The following is a 26,158-nucleotide window of genomic DNA, read 5'->3' on the forward strand; positions in this document are numbered from 1 at the left end:
ATATAAAAATATAATTTCATGACACATATCTAGACATGATAACGTGTTACATTGTAGCCGCTGATCATTATTACCTAATCATTGTGATTTACACTTCCTACTACTACCTGAAATGAGTTTACCCTTAATTCTTCCTTCATATCGCTTACCACATGGATCATTAGGCCAACTGTAAAGGGGAAACACTGAGGTTTTCCTACTTAAAACAAAGGATCAAATTTCATATATTTTGACTTGTCACGGTAGAAAAAGAACAGGTGTTACTAATAACATTTACAATGGCTTTGTTCTATTAAAGTGTTCCAGTATATATGCCAGTTTGACAGTGCCTGCATTTTCCTTTGGCATGTTAAAATGTCATGTCCCTATTAAGCATTTTCTGTGCACACTCACATTGCCCTGACAAGAGCTCTAATCAGGAATAGGCCTACCATCTGAGGCCTACATGGTAAAAGATGGTTAACTGGATTGTTTTTAAATAAGACAATTCTTTATATACTGTAAATATAAATAAATCATCAGTGGAAAAACAGCAGGTACTTTTGAATTAAGTGCTACAAAGCTGCTATTCCCCATGAACCCCACCCTCCCCCCAAACAGCTGGAAAAGAATACATTTACAGCTCTCTTGTACAGAAATCATCTTGGCAGCAACACCTTTAAAAACACACATTGGTGTGAACATTTTCAAATGTGTGCACAGTTACACAATATCATCTCTGCTCTGTTTGTAATAATCTTCGTCTGAAGCCATCCGCTGGCCCAGGATGAATCCTTCATCATCTTTCTTCTGCCATCTGTAGATTAATATGGCTGCCACTGCAGCTGCAAGTATCGCTCCGGTCACTCCTCCTGCAATAACTCCTGTAAACATCAAATGACAGATTAGAAACAAAGTCACTTAGTTTTAGTCTGATTAAACTCTGATCACCGTACAAAACCAGTACCGTCATGGACTTCTTTGGTCTCCAAGAAACTCTTGCTGTTAGCCAAAATAATGTAGTTGTCTTTTGTGGACCACTGCGATTTGTCAGAGGTCATGACAGACAACCCCTGTAGGCAAAATAAGCAACAGTCACATAACTTTATTTCTTGCTCTGACATCCACATTATAAAGCGAAGAAATAGTGTAAACAAGCCTGTGCCGTACATCGAGAGTATCCTGGGGTCCAACGTCTGGGTTTGCTGCAAAAGTTCCTACATCTTCGGAATCTTCATTTTCACCTGGAGAGATGCAAATAGAGATAATTAAATATAATGTAGGATATAAACAGCAGACAATGTAAAGTGGATTCTTCCCTACCTGACCATTCCCCTGAACCAGAACCGGAGCCTTCCAGGTCGTATCCTGATCCCTCCGGGTCGTCAGGAGAGGCAGAAAACTAGTTCAATGAAAGAGAAAGGGATGTGAATATTTAAAGATGCAGATCACTGCTGACCAAGAGCACCACAATACTGTTTCCTGTCTCATTATCAGATATGTGAGAACAGACTCGAGGTGAAGGAAGCATGTTTAGGTACTTTCCTGAAGAAGGCAATAAAGACATGAATCATGTCTCGGTTACAAAGTCCCACAATCTGAAAAGAACACTGTGGCTGACAAACCCATTATGTTGCAAGTGTTATCACCAATAAAGTTTAATGAGTGGAGAATACAGCTGGAATTGAAAGATAATTACCACACCCACTGGGTAAAGCAGAAAGGGAAAATAACAGTGAGACTCTTTAGTCTGTTAGCTTAGTGTTTGGTTTGAGCAGAGATGTTAGAGGCCAACATGAATTTTAACAGCTCTTCAAGTAAATGATCATTATTCCACTGATCAATTTGCATTTTAAGGCAAGTTTATTTATAAAGCACCATTCATACCTAGAGCAATTCACAGTGCTTTAAACAGTTAAAAACAGAACATTATGACAGGCATCAAATGCAGAACACAAAATATAGTAAAATATAAAAACAGGTCTGCTTCTAGCTATGCTTCTACTTAATTATAACTCGTCAGTTATCATTTTTCTTAGTTTTTCTTAGTTTTTCGAATTCCCAGAATTCCTTTCTCTTGGGTCCCAGACCCTGGAGTCCTACACTTCTTTATTTGTCAACACTTTTAACGCTGTAAGTACTAGCCAGTCTTCATAAAACGGTGTTATACATTTCTAAGTTAGTTCCCTGAACTTTCCTCTTAATGGGCCCCAGACCCTGAATTGCTCTTTAATTATAACTCATCAGTTATAATTTACCTTAGTTTTTAGAATTCAGAGAGTCCCAGACTCCTACTGCTGCACTGTTCGATTGTAAGTCTGATGTTTGATAGTATTCGATGGCATTTAAAGTGATGACCATACTGGGGAAACTAAACATATTAATTGCGCCTTAATGGCCTACGTTTAGTGTAACCATTGTTAGGTAATTAAAACTGGTGTTCCTCATGAACTGAGAATTTTTTACAGCCAGCTTTCAACCCTGCAGGGGGCAAAGATTTTATACTAAAAAGATACTTTGATATTGTTTGTTTAAGGTAGAGTACTGCTAATTACTTAAACCTTAAAATAAATGTGTGGCATTTATATACACCAATCTTTGTTTTAAACGGTGATTTTTTTGGGGCTTTATTCAATAGGACAGCTGAAGAGAGATGGAAAACGTGGGGAGTAGAGAGTGGGGGATGACATGCACCAAATGATCAGCAGACTGGGAGCAGACCTGCGATCAGTACATCGAGCGCTTAAGCCTCTGTACATGGGGCACCTGCTCTACCTACTGAGCTAAACCAGCGCCCCATATACACACATTTTTAATGTTCATGATAGGAGGGTTTCTCTTTTTTTTTATTTAAATCCCACCTGTGCATTTGTTATCTCGTTGTAAATGTTTTTCTTTTGTTTTATTCAAGACACAAACAGTGATCATGTAAAAAAAAAAAAAAAAAATACCCAGGTACTTCCTGGATCAAGGGATATTATAATGACACATTGATACCATCTGCCCAGCTTAGTTGTGCATATTCAAAATGTCTACTGCTGAAAACATGAGTCAGACAGTGATAAAGCTGCAATGAACCTTGTTTTAATTGTATTTGATCCAAATGGACAAAAACATCAGTTTAAGTTGTAGTTAATCTGCAGCAACAGTGTTGATCTGTTGTTATTGTACGAAAGAACAGTTATAGTCATATAAGCAACTTTAACTGAGGTTTAGTGACTTTTTTGTGAGAAATGCCTTTTGGTATTACTATAAATGCAGTATCTGGGTTTTTTACATGTGTTATGCATTTGAATAACTGCCAAATTAATACATTGGTGGATAATTTGGGCTTACTTTTAATCATTTGTGGTGGCAGGATTCTCCAAATGACTGCAGGACTTTGACTTAGAAGGTCACTAAGTACTGTGCTTACTTGCAATTTTGAAGTACTTGTATTTGCATTTTATGACTCATACTACATATCAGGGGTACATTTGGGACTTTTAACTCTACTTCATTATGTAAAATTTTGAAATTTGAAATGGAGAATGGAGTTCTTGTTTTACTTACTTTACTTTATTCAAGTATCCTAAGTCAGGCCTACCCCCCTGTACATTTTACTCTATGGCTACTCGTTACCTTGTTTAACAGCCTATACACACAATAAGATAAACATATATGACTATGGTACATTTTAAAAAGATTAATCTATGCTCAGAGAACTAGCTTTTTATAGATCCATGCATAATGATAATACAATGAAATAAATAATATAGACCAAGGAGTGCAGTGGAAACAGAAATCATACTCAAAAATCTAACTCCTAATACTTATATGAATTTAGAAATACGATTTCAAATGCAACGCTTCCCCAGCCTACTTCCACTACTGAAAATATGGCAATAATAAACGACACATGATGATGGGGAAATTAAGTATCTAAAAAATACATATGCTGTTTGTTTTCTGCCATACAATATAAATAGAATCAATTCAAGCCCCAAAACCATTAAGAGGTTTTAATACAAGGTGTAAAACCCACAAAATAGGAAGTGTGATGTTCTGCTCTGAAACACATGTACATGTTTACTTCTCTGCTAATAATATGTTCAATGATTTCAGTTCAAGTGTGGGGAAATGTGACACCATCTAATTAGTTTGTAACGAGTGTTTAAACGCCATTATTGAAATAAGATCAGCAAATACACATGTACAAATCCGACTACTCCAAATTCATTTTTTACAGTATAAACCTCATATAAACGATACACCCGGAAAAACAAGAAACACACCTTTACACTCCGAACACAATAAAGTCTCGTCAAACTTCAGGAAGTGAGAAAGGTGAGCACGAGATTGACGAACCTTTAAAAAAGTATGACTGAAAGGCGTTAATAAAGAAAAGAAAAATGACTTACCGATGTACTAACTCGACATAATAATCCCAAAGTTATGTATAACGAAGCTGTCAGGGATAGTCTCATGTTTCAGTTGATTTGGTGTCCAGTTTATCTTGTACTCTTGCTTTCAGGACCTCGCCAGGTGTCTTCATTGAACCTCGAGCCTCCGCCGGGCTGCAAAACCCCGCCCACCGATAAAACATGAACTTTAGATGGTAACAGTGTTTACGGGATTCATCTTGATTAAAATCAATTGAAAATCCTCTACCATGAATAAAAAGTGTATTTATTATGTGAATATTTCTGCAAACAAGTACTTTTTATGTGTAAAAAGCTACATCAAATCTTTAAGTCATATTTCAGACAAAAAACATAAAAACTTTGGGGTCGTACTATTTTCCATAAATAATGATACACTGTAAATTGTATGTAAGTGCTTAGCTGTAGCATAAAAATGGTGTATAAAACGTGTATTTTCTTCTGAAATGTGGAAGATTACAGGAATTAAGTAGCAGAAAATACTAAACTGTACTTAATTCACATACAGTATTTGAGTAAATTAACTTTTTACTTTTCACCTCCACTGGACATGAATGACTTTAATAAGGCTTTGCGTGTCAGTGATTTTGCAATATTATCCATTTTAAATACAGTTAAAAGACGTTTTCTTAAACATGAACTGAAAGTTCAAACTGAAAAGCAAAATTGTTTATCTGGGGGCGCTGAATTTCATCTCTAAATCGCTGCACAGTGCTAAATGATGGCAATTATATTATATATATTAAATTGAAACACACAGCGTTTCATTTCATATTAGCCACAGATTAGGATTATTAACGTTTTTAAAAAGTAACTTGCTAAAGACTAAAAACACCACACATGAGAGAAAGCACAACAAAGCAGGTCAAATGTTAGAAGAACAGTTTAATCATACATAGTCACAATTCTGCTTCCAAAAATGAGTTTGTTTTCTTCATCTAACATCTGGAAATGTACATAAGGCCACCTGAAAATGTACATGACTTTGACAGTGTGACAAAACTCATATGTTCATATTTATATAATTGACAATATTTTACATTGCTTTTGATTACAAGGTAGTAGCTGTTCCAAAATACAGCACTCTTCTGTACAAAAATAATTCTTGTCATATCCTGTGAAGTTTCCATGGTAGCAGAGAGGACTAAATGCAGCCTCCGTTTTGAGTACAGAGTGTTTTTGTTTTCTTCTTTTTAAACTGTCACACATCAGAAAGACTATCAACAGTGGATGTTACAGCTCCAGTACAAATAGAGGCTGGCCTTTCCCAAAGCAGATTAAAAACAAAAAAAACCATGCCAGATTGTGAAGCCATAGAGTCTTTTTTTCTTTAAAATAACACTTGATCAAATAAAACTGTATACATTATATTCAAGGGGGAAAGGAGTGATGAATATACACACATCAAAATGCACATTTTTGCCTTTTCTCCCCAAAAAAGTGTAAAAGACATCCCATTTACAGCATAAACGTTTACAAATGTACAACTGTACAGACGAAATAAAAGCATCACTACAAATTTAGAGCAAGGCCTGTCAAACACCACGACTAGACATATTTTTTCAATTAAACTAATAATCTTACACTTATTAACTGCACATATACTACATGTAATCTACAATTATTCATATGAAGCAAAGAAGCCGTCACTACGAGCATTACAGGTGAATTGTATAGCTTTCGATGGCCCCACCGGCCTCCACCTATGCACTTGCATACCCAACCAAATGAAAAGAATTAGCTTTAAAAAAAACAAAAACAGAGCCATTAAAAAAGGTTCCTCCCGCATCCCTTTTCAAATGCATCCCACTAGTTCTAGTTCACGTCACCTCAGATGTACAAAGCTGGGATAAGCTCAACGTCACAACATTTTTTTTTTTTATCGTCTTCCAACCTTCAGGCGGTGGGGGTCCCATCACTGCTGCAAGCCCCCCTACCCAAAAAGCAACAATTTACTCATACATAAAGATGCTATACATCGCTAAACTACTTCTACGCAAGAGATGATTATTCAGTACATAAAGATACCGTTTTCTAGGGCAGTGTTCATCTCAAACTACAAGACAGATAAGATGTTACACAAAACATGATAAAGAAAAAAATCATTCCAAGGATTAAAACCTGTCACAGCATGCCAACACATAGCCCGCTCCCACCCCGCTATCCCCACAAAAAAGCCCCCTCACTATTCATTCATGTAAAGATTATACCAGGATACACGCCCGCTGTACAACCAAACCTCATGCTCTGCTTCTATAAGTTAATGGTAGAGTTTTATCTTGCATAAACCCCGAATGATCACCTGCATGAGGGAAAAAGACGGCTCAAAAAAAAGGGGCTCAGTGGATGCAGCAGCTCAGGTTGGTCAGTCTGTAATATTTAGTACCGAAACATCAAGCTGCTGGGGTAAACACGCGCCCACACTTGGCCTGGAAAAGGAGGCGAAAAAAACCACCACCACCACCGGAAAAAACACGACCCTAGACTAAAGCACCAAGCTCGCAAAGCGGTCCTGAAGACCTCTGGGTGACTGTGGCACCGACACATAGTCCTCACCTGTGGACGGAGGGGTTTATGTCCATCCATACTATGTCGTCCTATTTGAAAAACTAACCCATCAGCTGCTTTGGCATGGGAAAACACCTTTACTGTGCATGGGATAATATACAAATATAGTATTCAATTGCCTAGACTTATATTAGAACAGCTGACTTGAGTCTGGTTACAAAAAAACAAACGGAATTGTTTCTTCTTAAAAGGATCACTCAGTTTAGCCTTATAAAATCACTTGCTGGTGTTAATTGTAGGAATTGTAAATTTCAGCAAATGTGTAATAAGTTTTGTTTTTCTACAGAGAATTTACAAGGTAAAAAACTAAATGTACAAGATAATATGAAAACCAGTCAAATACATCAATTACATCATTAACAATGGGCTTGTGCTTTACCCAGGAAAAAGAGAAAAAGAAAAGAAGTATGCCTGCTGACTGTGCGTCCCCTGGGGGCCGCGCTGGGGGACCTGCACCAGGGGTGGCAGAGTGGCAGGGGTCAGTTGTCACAGCGTTCTTAGGTGAAGTTGACTTGTCTTTTGTATTTTTTTTTTGGTAACTCCCCCCCAAAAAAAGGGGTGACAGAGGGTGTCAAAGGCTAACCCCTATGGCTAAGGAGCATCTCTCACAGAACAGAGGGGGGGGTTTGGGCTCCTTCTCTCCTTCAGGGGGCCCCAGCGTGTCGACGTGACTACATGAGGCCGTTCGTGGGGCCGCCGATGGGGCCCAGTTCAGAGCCGCTCTTCATGTAATACTTTTCCAGCTTGGCTAGAATGTGCTTCCCGTAGGTGTACTTGCGTAAAGTGGCAATGTGAGGCCGGATCTGAGGAGAGAGACGACAGAGGGCAGAAACTTATTATTTAAGTAGTTGATCGACATGTAACAATGTTAGAATTTCATTTAGCAGGCGCTTTTGTCCAAAGCGACGTACATCTGAGAGTTAATACAACACAAGCAACGATCAAGACAGGAGGGAACAAAGTTATTAAGAGCCAACAAACGGCTTCAAGTGCGATCGGACACCAGTGCAAACAGGCAGTGCAAAGTCAATATAGTCACTATCATCATCATCATGGATATCCCAATCAACAATATCCTCAATGTCAACATCATCAATAGCATCAGTATCAAGTGCAGAGGTGTTCATGAAAGAGCTCTGAGGACTGAATGGAGATTGGTAGCTCGTTCCACCACCTGGGGACTACAGAGGAGAAGAGTCTAGTTAGCGACTTAGGGCCCTGTTGTGATGGGAGTACCAGGCGCCTTTCATTGGCAGAGCAAAGTGGGCGGGACAGAGTGTAGACCTGGATGAGGGCGTTTAGGTAGACAGGAGCTGTTTTTGTTGCCGTTTTGTAAGCGAGCAACAGGGTTTTGAATTTGATGAGAGCTGCAACTGGGAGCCAGTGGAGGGATATGAATAGCGGAGTGACGTGCTGTTTTGGGTTGGTTAAAGACCAGTCGTGCTGCTGCATTCTGGATCATCTACAGAGGTTTGAATGTGCATGTCCCTGCCAGTAGGGAGTTGCAGTAATCCATGTGTGATATCACGAGAGCCTGTACCAGCAGCTGTGTTGCATGCTCTGAAAGGTAGGGTCTGATCTTCCTGATGTTGTACAGGGCAAGTCGACATGACCAAGCAATCAAGGCCACATGAATCTTAAAGGTTAGCCTGTCGTCAATTGTGACACCCAGGTTCCAGGCAGACAGGTATGAGTTTGTCCAAGCTGGATATTGATCTGTGGTTGCATATTTATATTTTTATATTATATTCATATTTTATTTTGATAATCAATAAAAGTCACTTTCAAAAGATTCACCGGTCCAGCTTCTAAAAAGTCACTTTTCTAATGCTAACAATCAAGTCTTAAGTCATCATTTGTGATATTAGAGGTTAAACAGGTTGTATTTAATCACTGGTGTTGGAACAGTGTACTTCTACAGAAACTAGTGTAAATGTGTTTCTATCATTTTAACTTCTAAGATTGAAGCATTGGGATGAAGATTTCTACCTTAAAAGCTGTGCACTCTTTTGTTTTGCATGTTAACCTCGTCATTCCATAACCTGTTTGGTCACACAGGTTTAGAAGTTTTAACCCACCTTGTGCATGATGATTTTGCGCTGAGCAGGTTCTGCCATGTCGATCATTCTTTGGACGACGTAGTTGGCGTACTGGTCCTTCATCATGGTGTACAGGGCGCTGTGAGGCCCGTCTTTCTGACAGCACACTTCGTCTATGAGCAGAGCTCTCTCTGCACGCGAAGAGTGGATCACACACTTCTCCACAACATTACTGGAGGAAAACAAAGAGAACAATGAGTCATGAAAACTCCTAACTGCTGGAATGAAGGAGGTACAGCAAAAGGGCATATTTGATTGATGTTGTTAAATTCCAACAGTGGGTGGTGTATCTAAAACTTAAAAATCATGAGTCTCTCACTGTTTGTTTGCTTGGAATCCACTTATAGAGATGACTTTTCTTTCCTAGGATAGTTCTGGGAAAGAGGCTCTAATCTTTTTTAAGTGTGCCCTTGATGAGCTAAACTAGCACAAGAGGAGTTGGGCTGATTGAACATTACAGGTGCACTCAGGCAAAAGGGAGGATCCCACAAGGGCATGGTCACAGGTGCTAGATGATAAAAAAATCTGATGACACTCATGTTTTGTTTTCGTTAACGAGACGGGACCAAAATGTTAGTGGGCTGTCTGACATTCAAAATGCATGATATTTTCTGCCACTGTGCGTTTAATCTGTCTGTCAAAATACAAGCAATGCATTCTTGTGACTTGGTAACCCAGTGAGACATAACAGGTATCACGAAGGTGGTTGTCAAGTTTCTCTGTTAACCCAGGCTTTCTGCTTCTGGCTCTGTGCACGCTCACAAAAAACAGGCAGTTATTTGACACCTTTCCTGCACAAAAAGAAGCGATCATCAGCTGTCTGCTTCTGCCAGGCTGTTTAAATGAGAAGCGATGATGAAAAGTAATCCTCATCGTTCTTTTACTGTGTGGATGATCTGCTGAAATTTCAAGTGTTCATTTTAACTGAAGCAAACGGGTTAAACGAGACTGGAGGGGAGGGGGTCATACATTCTCAAGAGAGAAAATGCAAATGTTCCCTTGGCAGGTGACGGTCATTGCCTGCATTTGTGCGTATGACCATGTCTTTAAAATTGAAAACATATGATGATTCATGATTCTAGTTACCACCCTTCACTACACCTGAACAATACCTAAATGAAACTGTGCACTGGTGAATGAAAGATTCAAGGTTTGATAGCAAAAAGTTGAACACACCAAGTCTTTATCTCTGCCACGACATTAAGGCAAAACTCACCTTGCAAATTTGTGTTGGCTGAGGACGAGAACTTTCCCGCGAACCTCAGCGACTATCTTGCTCTTATCCTCCGGTCTGCCGTGCTCCAGGACATGCTGAATGACGTAGTTACCGTACTGATCCTGCAGGAGGCAGTGGAGGTGTGAGCTCAGGGTATACAACCACTTCTATAAATGATTAATAATCACAAAGAGTCCGTGCGACACCCTTTGACTCTGATAATCATGCACTACTTTTCAGCACTGGTCATAATCGGAGTGAGAGAATCATGCACCTCTACGATGACAGATAAGACGGATGAGTGACACCCCCCATTTGAAGTCTGATAATTAACCATTACGTCATCACTGCGGAAGGTCAGACAAAACAGATGCTGCTGGCGACACGACCAGTAGCATCTTTGCCCCTTCAGAAACGGGTGATAGACAGTTATGGGTGTAATTTTAGTGCGACAAGATGGAGAACTCACCTGACCAAGCAACAAATAACACCACTCTGAAGTAGTCATTTGTTGGGTAGGTAATGTGATCTCCACCTTTAATTTGGAAGTGTTTGCCTTTCATTTCCTGTCAATCTGTTTTTAACAAGACCCCGTGTTATTCGGCCTTGATGTCAAGCTCAAGGTGAGGTGATTTTAGCACTACTTTTGAACACTCAAGTCTCAAACCCTCTAGAAGCTTCTAACATTGATTTTAAGATCAAGATGAAAACAGAAAAACAGATTGATCAGGAGATGCTGGAGGCTAAAGATAGGGATCATTAGACAGCAGGGAAGCATGTGCCTGGTGAATCCTGTGCGGCATAAAGCAAGAGGGAGGGGAAGGAGAGGAAAAAGGCGGCTCAGTGGGTTAGAAGAAGGTCTGTAATAGTCGGGAGTTGGAGATCTAGCTAAATGTTAAATTAGATTCTTTACAAAAGAAAAAAAAGATAAAAAGGAGAAAGAGGAAAGGAGCACGGGGACATCCGCGAGAAAGAGGCAAATTGCTCTGACCTTGAACAGTGCATCGCGGGACACTGTATAATATGTTTTGGGTGTCATCTCCAATGATACGCCTTGATATTTCTAGATGGAATAAGTGAGGGGGGGTAGGGGGGATGTTTAAATAATCACATATGTCAGATGTAATGACAGCTAACAGTACAATCACATTTATCCTTACACTTTACACTTAGCAGAGAACAACTACAATACAGGAACAATGACAGGCTGAAAATATGAAATGCTCAAACATGAAGGAGACATGCGAATACACAAGACGAGCACACGTCTCGACAATGATCACTCACATCTAGCAAACAAAACAAATACATCTGCAGGTAACGTGGGATTGGAAACTCACCTGGCCCAGCTGTTCAGAGTGCTGATGCAGCTCTTCCAGGATGGGCAGAGTCTGCTCCTGGGTGCAGTGCTCCAAAATCCTCTGGATCACTCTGCAGCCGTAGGGATGTGTGGAGAGCACAAACACCTGTGAAAGGAAGGATTCATATTACATTCTTGTAGTATATTATGGTAAAGGCAAAGATAAGACATTTGAATTACAAGCGGCGCCCTGTTAGTGACGTGTTTTCCATCAGCCATCAGTGCTTGGTCTGCCAGAGAGGGTAGGCGGAGCTAAGCAGCTGCTTTTCCGGTCTCTACAAGTGCTGCTACGTATGCGCCAGCAATTGCCTTTTGATGCCATCAAATAGAACGAACATACTTTGAGACTATAACTTTAAATGTAGATAAATATATATGAGACAGATACAAAAGATATGAAAGATAAGAAACAGAGAGTGACAGGTTTATTATCATGAGCAATGGCTCAGTTGCCTACCTGTCCCTGGAAGGCATCAATAATGAACTGTAGGGCCTGAGGCTGCACACACTCAATACACTTCTGCACCACGTGGTTGCCGTTCTGGTCCTTGACACACTTCAACACGTGGCCGTCAAGCTCGCGGACGATGTCGCTCTGCAGGGAGGAAATTAGACAACGGGGGCAAAATTTAAACAGATGTCACAGTGTTAAACTTTAAAATGGAAACTTGGTGGAAGACTTCAGTTAAACGAAGTTAGCAGAATTGTTGAAGAAGTGAAGTCTCACTTACAATTACCTGCTGGTCTGAGGAAATGGACTCCAGAGCTTTCTGAATGACCCTGCAGCCGTACATCTGCAAGGCCAGGGGGAGGACGTGCCCACGGATACGCGTCGCCAGAGCCAACTTCTGGTCTGCACTTCCAAACTGCACACAAAACACAAGCTATGTTACAAACATGCAGCAGCAACATGAGTCTCTGTTCAAGTTTATATTGAGCTGAGACCATAGATAAACTTTAGTAAACCATAGATAAACCTCCAGTGAAAATCAAGTTAACCTTGTAAACATCTCCATGTGGTGTTCTTCATGTGCTACAAGACATATCAGGGACAACATAAGCAGTCGTCTCCATGGCTGGGCCTGTCTGCTTTTAAACTGCAGTGTACCAAGGACAGGCTGAACAACACGTTTTCAGATCGGCAGGTTTGAGACGTCACAAACCTAAGGAGCCATTGGACGGGGTGACGCTATTCATATCATTATGTGTAACCTATGGCAACCACTTCGGCAATGCGCGAGCCAGCTCTAACCGTCATCGTTATTTTTGCAAACTCACTACTGACTACTAACGTTAACATTACTACTGCTAATTACTACATTTCAAGCTAGCTAAGTTTCAACAAGTTGCCACAAAACGATGGCAGAGACGTGTTTTGTTTTCAGCTGTAATTTTTTACAATGGAGAAACGTAGTACATAGTGGGCGGGGCCTACGCAGATTGGGAAATTTTTTATGAGGGAGAAGGAGAAATGCATGGGGAGGATTTAACAAGGCAATTAAATGTATTTTGCATTAAAAAAAACATATCGGACACAATTTATTATTCCAAGCAGAGCATTTTATGTTTGCAAACATGACTGGAGCTGGTCTTCAAACAGTTCCTACCTCAAAGAACTTTTGGATGACATAGTTCCCGAACACGTCGGTCATCAGCTGGTACGCTGCCTGCAGAATCTCTCCAAACACCATCTGCCTCTCAGCAGGAGTGGCTCTCTCTAGCTTCTGCTGGATAAATCTAGACGGACACGATTAGAACAAAGATTTGAGGAGGAAACACATTGTTTCATTGGCACACCGAGCTCTGCAGTTTTGCAGACTAAATAGAAAATACAGCATCTATAAGCATCTCTTAGCTACCTGGATCCATGCTGGTCTTGAGAGAACTCCACCATGTGACCCGGCAGGTCGCGGAGTTGGAGGTTTGGGAAGCGGTTGTTCCTGAAGTCTTCCAGTAAGCGACTGCGTCCGGATGGCATGACATCAGAGCGACTGTAGCGTGGCCGAGACGGAGGGAACAGCTGGCTGCTGGAATTGAAGAGACTGGACGTCCCGCCAGTGCTGCGGTACTTTGCCTCAGCTCCTGGCGCTGCAGAAATGTAACGTCCGCTGCCATTCGTCAGGCCACCTGTGATTACAGAATGACAGGAGACTGTTGTAGTGGAGGGCACATGGCAATAATAATATTTGTAAATATTATAATGTCAGCAGTTAACTTTTTATTCCTATGATAATGCAGAGAAAGTGCGATTCATGTGCATCAGCGTTAGGCTCACCTAGGTGAAGGCTAGAAGAGGATCCATGAGAGGAGGGCAGAGATGGTGGAGGAGTGAGCGGGGAGTGACCTGGTGTGAGGCCGATGGGGCTGGGTGAGGAGGAATAACCCAGGCTGTTGTAAAAGGGCTGGCCGATGGGAGTTAAACTGCTGCCGCCACGTTTGTACAGATCAGAACTTGCCAACAGGGAATCCCTGCGAGAGACACTGCTACTGGTAGAGCTGGATACTGCGGGACAAAATAAACAGATAGAAGCAGTGTGAGAACCCAGACTAAAAATAAACATTTCCTGTAATCTTGATGTAGCTTGTGGATGAGTCACTGACCAGAAGAGCCAAAGCCTCCAAGAGCAGAGCCCAGGCCGACGCCGAGGGAGCCGCCGGTGCTGCTGAAGCCCAGGGAGGAGCTGGGTGGTGGGGGTGCAGCAGAGGTGTGTGAGAAGAGGGAGCTGCTCTGAGAGGTGTTGGGGACCGATCCGGAGCCATAGAACGAGCTGGAGGGCAGGCCACTGCTGTTCGGGGGAGCCTGCTGCTGCTGCTGGGGCTGAGGTTGAGGCATGGAGCGGTACAGCCCGTTGGCTGGAGGACCAGACATGTTGTTACCGGAGCCAGACGCTGACACCGCAGCTGCTGGTGGAGGCAGAGAGAGAGAGAGAGAGAGGAGTGCGAGGAGTAAAAAAAAAAAAAGGGCTGAGGTCAGAATGGCCCTGAGTGGTGCTAATTAAGTAAGAACAAGGATCACAGATTGAAGTTTATACAGACGGGGAGGGAATAGTACGTACCAGCTTGTGCTGCTGCCGGGTTGATGAGGAGAGGGGTCTGAACTAGACGAACTGGACCACCTAGGCCAGTTCTGGCACCGGGGCCCATCACAAGGGCCCCAGTCTGGTCATAATAGGCTGCAGGGGCCAACACCTGATAACCTGAAAGTATGAAGAACCAAAAAAGGGGTCAGCAATTGTACATCATCACATATAAAACCATTTTAAAACGCCATAACAATGACTGTAGAAGATCCTTAAATGAGCAGTTCAAAGGACAACATGCAGTGTAGATGTGTTTGTCTCTGTATGAATGTAATGTCTCTTGTCTGTATGAAGCGTCTACCTACCAGGCATTCCTGCGTACGCCAGTGCAGGGTTTGCAGCAGCGGCTGCAGCCATAGACTCCTGCTGACTCTGCTGGCCCTGCCCAGGTGTGAGAGGTCTCTGGTTGGTTCCTGTGCGCATCACCTGGAGAAGAAGATGAGAGTAACTGTCACACCAACAGGCTGCTGAAGATCTGCAGCGAAACGCTTTGAAAAACCTCCTGAAAGAGTTCAGATAATCTGTTTGACAGGAAAGTGTGGTTTCGGTTTGGTCAGGATATAATGACAGTTGCCTCGCAACATAAACAACTCCACTTCAATTTAAGTTAGAGTGTGGATCTGGTTGCTATGACGATGGTTTATGTCCAACTATTAACCACACCCCTATTATGTGTCGAGGAAGACTGTCAACATGAAAAACAGTTAACACAGGCTGGGATGAGACTTTAAATGCAAGAACAAAACGACAAATACAGATTGTCAAATTATCTGTATTTATCTTCATTTTTTGGAGTTAATGTTATTATATTTCTAATAATATGTAATGTAATAGTCTTGAAATGTTTTAATTTATGGTTTAAAGTAAAAAAAAAATACTTTGCACATCTATCTAAGACAGGTGTGTAGGAGAGGAATTAGTCCATCAAAAATTGCCAGCAAACTTTAACTTTGCTTTTAAAAAGGGTGATCATCAAATTTTAAATACGTGCAGCTTTGTGGCCGTGAGGGTCGTTTCTTCTCTGAAGACATCAGGCACCAGTTTCATCATTTCACATAGGCTGCAATCATACTGCAGCTAAAAGTGTCCCAATTCCATTTTTTTTCCCTCCCTATGTGACACAGCTCTGATTTTTCAAATCAGTGTAAACAGCAAAAAGTTGCATGATGCTGCATTTCTTAAATTCAGAACTAGGCTACCTGAATATGTGGTACTAAATCAGAATCCAAAACACACAACCTGCATGCACACTCAAAATCGGAATTGATCCGTGTCGCCTTGGTAATATGCACATTTCCAGAGGAACCCATGGAGGACAACGACACGCAGCAGCGGAGAGACGGCAAAATGGCAGAATTTAATTTAATTGCTATTTTTGGAGGTGCCGCTATCCAATCAAAACTAGAAGGATCATACCGCAACCGAAGTGTGTTTGAAAACATTTTGTCTCTGATGGAGATGTGGCTTACTTGCACAAATGTTCATGCACATCCAAAGTCCCAACGCCCGAGAGCCATCCATGTTTTATGGAAAATGAATGTCAGCAGGTGTGACATCTTTTGTTATTGTCGTTTGCCCAGACGTCTTTTTTTAAATCATTTTCTGTTCACATTGATATCTTACCTGGGTCACATTCTAAAATAGATATGAACAGTGACCACAAAAAAATCAGATATGAGCCCCAAATCGGAAATTAACAAGGCCTGCAGTATGAGCAGTGTTTCAGACTCAAAGTAAACTCGACCTGCTTTCCAGAATTGCTTTCTACAAGGCGTCCTGCTTTTTCCTAGCCGCATCTTTGAGACACTTCTCAGATCAAGCAAAGCACATCTTACCTGTTGTTGGCCCGGCCCTGGTCCCTGATTGGATGCTTGCTGATTAGCTGAGTGATTGGCATTTGATGCAGCCTGTTGCTGGAAGAGATTGGCCGGGTATACTCCCCAAGGAACGCCGTAGTACTGTGGTGGAACCACTGTGGGCCCTGAGGAAAAACACTTTGATTTTACAATAGTTGATTTGGGATTTTTCTGTACCTTATCTTAACTGGGCATTGTGTTTCAAAAATACTGCTGCATCTCGTGAAAGCTTTAAATGGACATGTTACCTGCGAGCGTGGCTGCGGCTGCCAGCCCAGCGGCAGTGTAGGGGTCGGTTCCAGGGGGGCCAGCATTGATGATGTAAGGGTTTGGCACAAAGGCAGGAGCAAGGCCAGCTGGGTAAAATGAGAAACAGTAATGCAATTTCCACATCGCATTCGACTGACTACGCCAGATCAGATCTCTAGACGACAAGTAAAATAGTTTAATTATTACGTAACACACTGAGGCTGACTTACCAAGATGCTGCTGCTGGGCTGCAGCCAGGGCATATTGTTGTTGCTGAGCTGCAGTGAGCTGCTGAACAGTCAGGGGATTAGATCTCTGGAACAACTAGAAAGCAAAAACAAACAGAAAAGATCACCGTCTGTTGAGTAAACTTACAGTTAGATCTCTTGATAGATAGGTTTGTTGCTTCTCAACGGACCTGCTGCTGAGAGTTGTAGTCGAATAATCCTACTGGAGTCCCAGAGGAATCCACCTGAATCTGGTTCCCAGCGTAGTCAAACTGCAGGGACTCCACGCCCGCTTGCTGCTCCATACCTCCCATGTTCTGGGCCTCCTGGTTCTGGAAGTCCTCCGCTGGGGCCTTGTTTTGGGCGGGGTTGTGCTGTTGGAGGACGTGGGGGTGGTGCTGCCCCATCATCTCCAAACCGGTCTGACTGGGACCCATCCTCTCAACTGCCTCAGTGGGGGAAGCTTGGCGGCTTCCAGGGGTCGGACTGGGAGAGTAAACAAGTCAAACCTCAGCGCACATGTCATATCAGTGACGAACTTTATAAGAACTTTATAGCCAGCTATTAAAATAGTTTTGGGCATTCTGAAAAGGGCAGATTGTCTTGATATTATTTAGATTATCTATTTGTTACAGTAAGAAATTAAACCTACTTGAAATCTTTGCAGTCAGCCATGCCGTTTAGTAGTCCTCTTCCGTTGGCTTTAGCCGGATCGTTCTCCTCTCCCACATTCATCTCTGGGCTCTTGTCCTCTTCAAAGGGGGACACCTTTTCTTGGACGTCACTCTTCTCTCTCCCATCTTGGTCAACATCTCCTCCACCCTGCATTCATAAAAAGAACTTGCCAGACTGTGTACCACCTTTCACAGTTAGCGAGATAAATCCCTCTGTTTGAATGTAAATAAGAGAAATTTGACGTACATAGCCACCATTCCTGTAGCGTCCGTCCATCTTGTCTCCAGGAGAAGAGCTCAGGACATACTCCACCATGCTCACCCCCAGACCTCCACCTTCTGAGCGAGGTGAAAGCACAGAATTGGCATCACCATTCCCATGGAAACTCTGGCCTGGTCGCCGCTGCACCATGATTGGCTGAGACACTGAATGATCTGAATGGAGAGCTGTGATCAAATATCTAAATAGTTCTGTGTTTGGACTATAGCTGGGTAATGTACCTTAGAATAAATGCGGTACCATATCCTCTAATAAGGAGTTCTTTGACTCTAAAAAAAGAAAGCTACACAAAAAGAACGGAGATACTCACGAGATGACCCCCACGCATTGTCCCTCCACTCCTCTCCTAGAAGCATCCCTTTCCTTCCATCCTTGGCCAACTCATCAGAGTCCCAGAGCTTTTTCGCTGGCAGAAGCTGAAAATAAATTGGTCATATTTTCTAAGCATCAGCAAGATCTTTCCATGTCTGAGTGCAATGTAGGATTCAATCATCAATCTATCATCTAGGAACTGATGTGGTTAGTTTAAAATTATGATATTTAAATATTAGTTTTCACTGTAGTTGTGGTCGGCTGGACATTTACTCCTCCATTACAAAAACAAATATTCTTTTAGCATCAAAGGAACAGTTATCTGTATAGACTTAGAGGTGACCGTAGAGATTTTGGTTTGCTGCTTATAGGGCTGTGACAGTACTGAATTTTTCTAACCGTGTTGAAACACTAACGCCCCCTTGCAGTTCGTTGGTTAGCCACTGCCAGAGTATGTTTTGTATATTTAAAAGGGGACATATTTTAGCTATGCAATCAATTTTCTAATTTTCTGATGTTTATATATATTAATGTAATTATTTTTCTGCGCCTCTCCTTCCTCCTGAAACGAACAAGCTGTTTTGGCATTCAAAGGTCAGACCTTAGCCACGATTGGCTGACAGTATTTGGAGTGACCGCATACCCCGTCCTCCATGTTGGGGAGCGGCCGCACTGCACTGTCACTCCAAAGTTGCAGAAAACATGGCTGCTCTAGGATCGGTTATTTGGCCTTATATGTACGAGCCAGAATTGCCAGCAGGTATAGGGAATGTGACACCTTGACTACAAGCTAGTGCAAGAAGGCAGCCTGAGGTGAATGATGGTGAATGACGATTGGTCGATTTCAGCCAAAGCGAGGTTCTACGTAGAAAACTGCAGCTATTCTGAACGGCCTGTTTCAGAAGCAACTTTTTTCAAAATATCATCCTGGAAAAACACGGAATTATGCAGTTTTCACTTTTTCACTGCGAACAAAAAACACTCCAAAATGTGAAACCCATGCAAAATATGAGAACGTCCATTTAAAAGATATGGCCCCTTTAACTACAGCGCGTCCCCAGGACAATAAAACATCGTCGACATGAGTGAACACAGCATGAGTGGCGGAAACGCGAGTTTATGAACCACTACTCAGTTTGTATTTTTGTTTGTATTTGTTGAAATGAAATCTGTGGTCACTGGCTGTTGCACACAGGCTTGTCTGTGCTGATCAGTTGAGCAGAGGGTTGAAACAGCGGTGCTCTGACAGCCAGGTTTCTTTTGCTGATTACTCATTTTTAAAATGAGCTTGTTGTTCATAATGTATGGTTCTGTGAAGGAAAGATGAGGTGCTTCCCTGCGACGCATGGATAGTGAGTTTGCTGCGTCCCTTTAGATTGTCATGTGTCAGAAAGCATAGATGACGGTCACTGGGTCCACCCCATGGTTGGAGTCACTATCCGCGGTATTGCTGTCATGCAGTTAACGTCACAGCCCTAGCTGCTTAACAGCTTTCTTTTATTCCAAATGATTTTACCTCCTGCAGAGTCTTAGAGTGTATTTCAAATCAATTAAAATCACTCGTCCCGGCACTATAATCTACTTCTCCACTGCCCATTTGTCTGCTCTGTGCCAAATTATGACTGCATGCTCTAGTTTTTTCTTTATCCTAAACACACAACCATGACAAGTTTGCCAGCATGAGTGCAAGTTGGTTTGAGTGTGTTCCAGTTTACACTTGGTTTTAACACGGATCTTGGGTGTTTGGATCACTTAGTGGACAATGCTAAATACACATGTAAATGACAACCAAAGCACATTGTGATCCAATCAATCAAAACATCTACTAAGGTGGCCTGGGACTCATTTGACCACACACCTTTGGTTAAGTGAAAGCTTAAGCCTCCCGTTGTGTTCCTAATCAGGACACAACAGGAAAATATCATAAATGCAGGATGTGTGGTTGTTTTGGTGTCACCGCTCAAACTTATATTAAATATCTCGAAATATTTGTTTTGTCTTGGGTAATCTGTGTAAAACAAGTAACGCGCAAGTGGTGCTTGTCTGGTGACAGACTGATGTAATCACTGCACATGGGGCCCTTTGACCTTCAAGGGAAAGTAATAAAATCTTAACACAAGTGGTCAGCTTGACATTTTGAAGACGCTTGATAGACGTAGATGTGAATGCTCTAGAGAAGAATTTTTCGTAGCCTGTCCACTTGTGATCTGATTACTGAAACACGTCTTAAACCAAATGAAAGCAGAGTCCTTAAGTGGCTTTTGCTTGCTTTTTAACTTGCCACAAATACTGCTTTCCTCTAGGTCAATATGATCTACGCAAAAGAGCAAACTAAAGATGTCTTAGTCTCTAAGCCTAGACAGGTGAGTTTCATACAGATTTTCATTTTGATTTATTGCTGTACTTCAATTGAAAAAAAGGATGTCGGGATGAAAAGCCCCTTACCTCTCCCATGCCCCTTGATTCCAATGCAAGAGCTTGGAAGTCGTAGTTCATTTCATCTACAGCGCGGACCTGGGAGAAGGGGAGGAAAAACAGGACTGTTAAAGGGAAACTTAAGCTCTCAATGGAAGGCCACGCAGTTAAAAAAATATTAGATTTGTTCTGCTTATTGCAGAGCAGAACAAATGAGCTTGTGTTCTCAGACATTACTGTACACCGGTAAACTTTTGTGAAACAAGCCAACTGCAAAATGTGGTCTGCTCATTATGTCAGACAGCCCCCCTAGCCAACAAATTATTCTTGTTAAATACAAAGGTGTTTAATACATGACATTTCTATGTAATGAACACAATAAATGCACAAACAAACAAAAAAGAATACACACTAACATTCATGTTAAAAACAGGATTTTCTGCTATGAAGTAATTTCTATTCTTCTGTTCATTTTCCATCTAGTCACCAAATTGAAACTGACTACAAAGACTTAAATAGTATGGATGATTCATTATGCATTGTGGCTGGCAGTACTGGAACTAATTTGGATGTTAAAAGCTTAAACACATTAAAGAGTAGAAATCATCGCACTAAAAAGGACAAAACCACAGTGGAGCTGCAACCAATTTCATTCCACTCTGATCCTCCCTGATTGTGTGCAAGTGTCTAGCAGGAAGGGTTTTTCACTCTCATATGCCAATCTTTGGTATCCACTGTATGCATGCATGTGGGCATGTTGAACAGGTGTGTATGTAAAAAATAGGGATCTCTACATATTTACCTAAAAGGGACCTCTGCACACTTATTGGATTGACACATATATTAAGAGGCCATGTGTCACTCAAAAATTCAATAATAAGCAGGTTGCCTCCCAAAAACAGGAAATAGAAAAAAAGTTTCAAATAAATCTCAACTAAAGATTTATTTTGAGGGAAACTGGCAGAAATTTTCATTTAAGCACAGCTTATTAGCCAGGGTGCCTATTATATAAGCCCTTTTTACACTGTGGTTCCACCTCAGCGCTGTAACGAAGCTCCGCTGCCATGCAGCCTTTGCCATTTTACATTGGACCAAGCAACGGCGGTGTAAAGCTGCCCCAGTTTGTGTTTTTACAAAGCGTTTCGGTGTTGCAGAAGCAAAACGTGCGCGAGGTGTAAACAAACAGCATGTGCCACACAGACACTGTGCTGTTTCGCCCTGATGGCTCCGCTGTTTACACTGAGGCCGTTTCACCTCTGTTGCTACCTCCGGAGCAAGCTCAGAGGCGGAGCAACTTCTCCCCACCATTCTGCCTCTGTGCATTCTACATAGAAGACAGAATGCCTTCTTTAGCTTTGCTCATGTCTTATTGCCCAGACCTGTTCAAAAATGAAAGTACTAAGTTTTGTAATGAATAACTAAAACATCAAATCTAGGCCTTCCAGTATGGGGACCAAGCTAATCACTGTAAAGACTTTTCAGTTTGCAAGGGGAAAAAAGCATCCTATTTTAATATGGCAAGATATATTACAAATCTGGCCAGTTACCACAGCTACAATCGCACTCCTGCTGTACTAACGCATTGTCCAAAGCACTGGTCTCACACTTTTTGCCCACAGCAAAGAGGAGGTTGCTTAAAAGGTGCTATTGCCATCTTAACAGACCTGGGTCTACCCAGTGTGGGCAGGCATAAGCAAATATTATTGGAGGGTCACAGAACTAAAAAAAGGTTTGCCACTATAAAAGGACTTTTTCCAATTCTCATTCTCCTCTTAGTGTAGAGGTTTGAATAAGCAACGAGAGCATCATACAAAGGAAGTCTAACTGGACTTTAAGATAATTAAGCCCTTTAATTCTAGATTAATTTATAACATAGAGGTTATAGTTGCCACCTTCTCTCTGTTGTGTTGTTTCAGAAACACTTATTTTGGCTGTGCTGTCATATCTGTGCAGTCACGGTAGAACAACCTCTGGGCATCAGGAAGGAAAAAATATAGCTGTGATAAGACCGATTTGTGTTTCTATTAAATTGTATCCATTACATCGAACTCACTCACCCCAAGTGAATTCTACAAAATACAAATGCAGAATACTTTTTCACCTGAATTTTCATCTTGAATGATTATATTTTAAATCAATCAATTTTTATACAAGATGACAAGACAAACTTGAAAACATAGTAATGCACTGCAGAGCAGTTACAAGCCCACTGACAAGCTATCCAGTGGAGTTCGCAAGTTTAGCGTGCAAATTCTTGAATTCAGCCATTACAATTTCCTTCTGGCAGTTGGCATATATCTAAATTAGGGCTTATGTGAACTTTTGTGCTTTGTGAAATGGAGGTTGTGCTCTAAAAATGGTCCAATGGGAAGTTGGAGCGAGTTTTTAAATGAGGATCATTTACCTGATCAACATGATTAGCATCTCCAGTTGGCCAACGATGCTTGCTGGGTGTGCAACCTCCAAGCTGCTCCCCCGGCTGCCTCTGAAAGAAGTATCCAACTGTAGCATCATCTTGAGATCGTCCACTCAGCGGAGGCTGCGGTGTGCCCGGGGTAGGGTTAACAACCCTGTCCATCCCCTGTAAATGTGGACCTCCGGGGCCCTGTCCAGCTCCCCCAACTGTGGGTAAGGGCCCTCCAACATGAACTCTGACACCTCCAGTCTCAGGAGCACCATTTGCATGCAGCATCCCACCTCTTGTCTCCTGCCAGGCCACGTCATTCATACCTAGGATGCTGCATGGAACGCTCATTCCACGGGAAAGCCTAAAGGAAACGTAAGATTGTGATTTTGTCAATAAATTAAGGTCATAATTAAAGTCGACAGGTTTTAAGTTCAGAGGTATACACATATGACTATTATATTTTCATGAATGTGTTGTCTTGTTAAAGTACATGGTCCACCTGTGCTGTTCTGCATAATAAAATATAATTGATGTTGTATTCTACGAAATAACTTGGATATGGTGTAAGTTACTTTTTATATACGCAGTCAATGCAGCACCTTAATTGACAGTGAGATAACTGTATGATGGCGTTTAGATAAATAAAAGTTACAAGTTAAAACATGTGGCTTACTCTTTTAGGAGTTTTGAGAATAATAGACGTTAGGAGGAGGCTTAAGGTAAACGATGCATCTAAAAGAATAGTACATTTATAGCAGATACATGTTGGCTTTCTTAGCAGGGATCTGTCTAATTCCCGAGATGCTAACTACATGCCAAAACTGTTGAGCGGTTGAACATGAAATGTTACGTTGATTATTGATTCAATTAATATCCTAGGTTAAACTGCTTCCTCATCGGTGAGTCATTAACAGCAAATATAATGTTAAACATAGCGGTTTGCATATTTACGAATGGGAAAGAACAAAACAAGTGACTCAAGAGAATGTTGATTGCTTGCAAGACCGACAATGCTAGCTATCGCTGTCGATAGCCTCCTACTGTTAGCTAATGATCAAAGCTAATCCAAAGCTAGCACTGATGTAACGTTACGTTAGCATTACTTATGATTAAGAAGACACTCGAGGCGTATCAGACGCTAAATAATTTTTATAACATGACTGGTATTTAACAATTTGCAACTAGCTACAACAGCGAATTAAACATAACTGAATAGTATGACAACCCGACATGCAAGCCTTTCAGCTAGCGGGCTAGCTAACCTAGCCTCAAGTCCGATGCTAATTAGCAAGCTAACTTAGCGGCTTTGACTGAGAATTTAGAACAAATGTGGCTTTAATTAGTTAGCAGTGCACACAAATGGTGCATATTATTGCGTTTAACGACAAATAATTCACTGGCATTAGTCGAAAACGAACATGTTTCGAGTTAGCTAATATTACTTCACTGTAATGAGCATTAGCACCTTAGCTAGCAGGCTAGCCGCAGCGGGCCTGCTCTGTTTATTATTGGTTGACGACGCGAGACATCAAAGTTCATGAATATAGCACTGTTCTACAGAAACCTAGTTTGCTCAATTGTGACAGGATAAAGAAATCATTTTCTGGCCTCGATACACCACATTGGCTGTGTGCAACAAGCCAAATAAACGATGTGGCTAACGTGAAAGCTAACAGACGCTGATTGAGAAGTTGTGTGAGCTGAAACATCAACCAAAGCACTCAACGGCTGAACAACATGGCCCCCCTTCAAGTCCCAAACAGAGGGGCCTTAACCGCTAAACAAAAGGGGAAATACTCACACCATGGCAGCCGCTTTCAAATCAGACGCTTTACAAAGCTTTTGCCTTCGATGTGAACAAATAAAACAGAGGTACTTACGCGTCGTCGTGTCGAGAGAGGGTCTCTGCTTGTTGCACGCGCCGTCAACCCAATTCTATATTGTTTTGTTTCCTTGGAGAGAGCGGTGATTTAGCAAGGCTTGATAGTCAATGCTAAGAGTTTGCCTACGATGGTGCCCCCTCCCTGTAAATAGCGTGAACTACGTAGACATGCGTATAACAATGTCAATTTGCCTTCCTAACGTACCTTTTGCACAACACGTGAAGGTAACACAACTGCCTAAAGGTGTGTTTAATTTGCTTAGTGACCGCCAACCAACTGCTTTTAAATTAACACTTAATGACGCTTTACCTTACTTTTATTGCGGCCGGATAATCTATAAGAGATGTCTTTATATTTAACAAAAAAAAAAAAAGTAAAAATTGAAACTGTATGATGGTTGTAAATGTCTGTGGAAAATATGTATAAAAAAGAATTCTTTATTTAAATCAGAATCAGAGAAAAGCATGAAGAAATAAATGACATAAAATATGTCAAATATTTGCATTACATATACAATAAACTAAGAAACACAGATCAAGATTAAATGCTGAGAAGTGGATCTATGGTGATTTAAATGTGAGTGTCAGAATTAAATATAAGTGCCAGAATAAAGTTAATACAAGATAAGAGTTACGAAATGAATGCCTATTGGATGATAGCTCATTCAATTTTGTGGACAAGTTTTTTTATTTTTTTAAATTTATTTAAAGATACACAAACAGTATCATTACTTTGACTTACAAAATATCCAAAAGCCTGTGACAAAAAATAAACAAACATTTAGCAGTTACAGCCATTGAATCAGAATTGTGGACAATGTTGACTCAGTAACAGAGTAGCTTCACGCTTAATCAATCTTTTGAAATGACCATGCCCCATTACATATTCATCTAATATAAGGTGTTCATTACTTCTTATTTTCACTGCAAATACGACTGTCAATGTAACTGCCACCATTCCTTATTACTAAGCTTTATTTTGTAAATATCTTTTTGCACTATTGCTATTCTATTAGGCATTATCTCTCTGCATTTAAATTCTATACACTTTATATTGTATATTTCACTTATATTTTTGCAATTTATATTTCTCGTTTTTGTACTGTAACTTTGGAGCAACCTGGCACAAGTAT

General features: G+C 41.2%; 2 protein-coding genes across 13 annotated transcripts; both read right to left on the minus strand.

Annotated features, from left to right (window-relative positions):
- Positions 1 to 570: 570 nt before the first annotated feature.
- On the minus strand, positions 571 to 4,506 carry LOC138585372 (syndecan-2-B-like). The gene is made up of 5 exons (XM_069657683.1): positions 4,380 to 4,506; positions 1,303 to 1,381; positions 1,150 to 1,223; positions 947 to 1,052; positions 571 to 863 (listed from the first exon to the last, which is right to left on the minus strand). Exons 1-5 carry the CDS (start codon positions 4,443 to 4,445, stop codon positions 703 to 705), a joined length of 486 nt encoding a protein of 161 aa, XP_069513784.1. The 5' UTR covers positions 4,446 to 4,506; the 3' UTR covers positions 571 to 702.
- A 774-nt stretch (positions 4,507 to 5,280) lies between these two features.
- pum2 (pumilio RNA-binding family member 2) lies at positions 5,281 to 25,127 on the minus strand. 12 transcript variants are annotated; one of them, XM_069687343.1, is made up of 23 exons: positions 25,024 to 25,127; positions 23,141 to 23,504; positions 20,767 to 20,835; positions 18,320 to 18,425; positions 17,977 to 18,068; positions 17,708 to 17,877; positions 17,247 to 17,541; positions 17,059 to 17,152; positions 16,828 to 16,935; positions 16,559 to 16,704; positions 15,029 to 15,149; positions 14,700 to 14,840; positions 14,245 to 14,547; positions 13,919 to 14,146; positions 13,503 to 13,770; positions 13,251 to 13,380; positions 12,375 to 12,509; positions 12,101 to 12,238; positions 11,624 to 11,749; positions 11,275 to 11,346; positions 10,284 to 10,405; positions 9,047 to 9,239; positions 5,281 to 7,771 (listed from the first exon to the last, which is right to left on the minus strand). In XM_069687343.1, the coding sequence occupies exons 2-23, from the start codon at positions 23,489 to 23,491 to the stop codon at positions 7,640 to 7,642; spliced, it is 3,540 nt and encodes a 1,179-aa protein (XP_069543444.1). In that variant the 5' UTR covers positions 23,492 to 23,504; positions 25,024 to 25,127; the 3' UTR covers positions 5,281 to 7,639. The 12 variants fall into 12 exon arrangements, with proteins under 12 accessions (XP_069543444.1, XP_069543438.1, XP_069543437.1 ...); XM_069687337.1 differs by having other exon boundaries at positions 14,245 to 14,544; positions 17,977 to 18,164; XM_069687336.1 differs by having other exon boundaries at positions 17,977 to 18,164.
- Between the last annotated feature and the right edge of the window lie 1,031 nt (positions 25,128 to 26,158).

Source organism: Semicossyphus pulcher, unplaced genomic scaffold (genome assembly GCF_022749685.1).
Source record: "Semicossyphus pulcher isolate SPU_LCO1_2020_fin unplaced genomic scaffold, fSemPul1.0.p SCAF_11, whole genome shotgun sequence".
Lineage (NCBI taxonomy): Eukaryota > Metazoa > Chordata > Actinopteri > Labriformes > Labridae > Semicossyphus > Semicossyphus pulcher.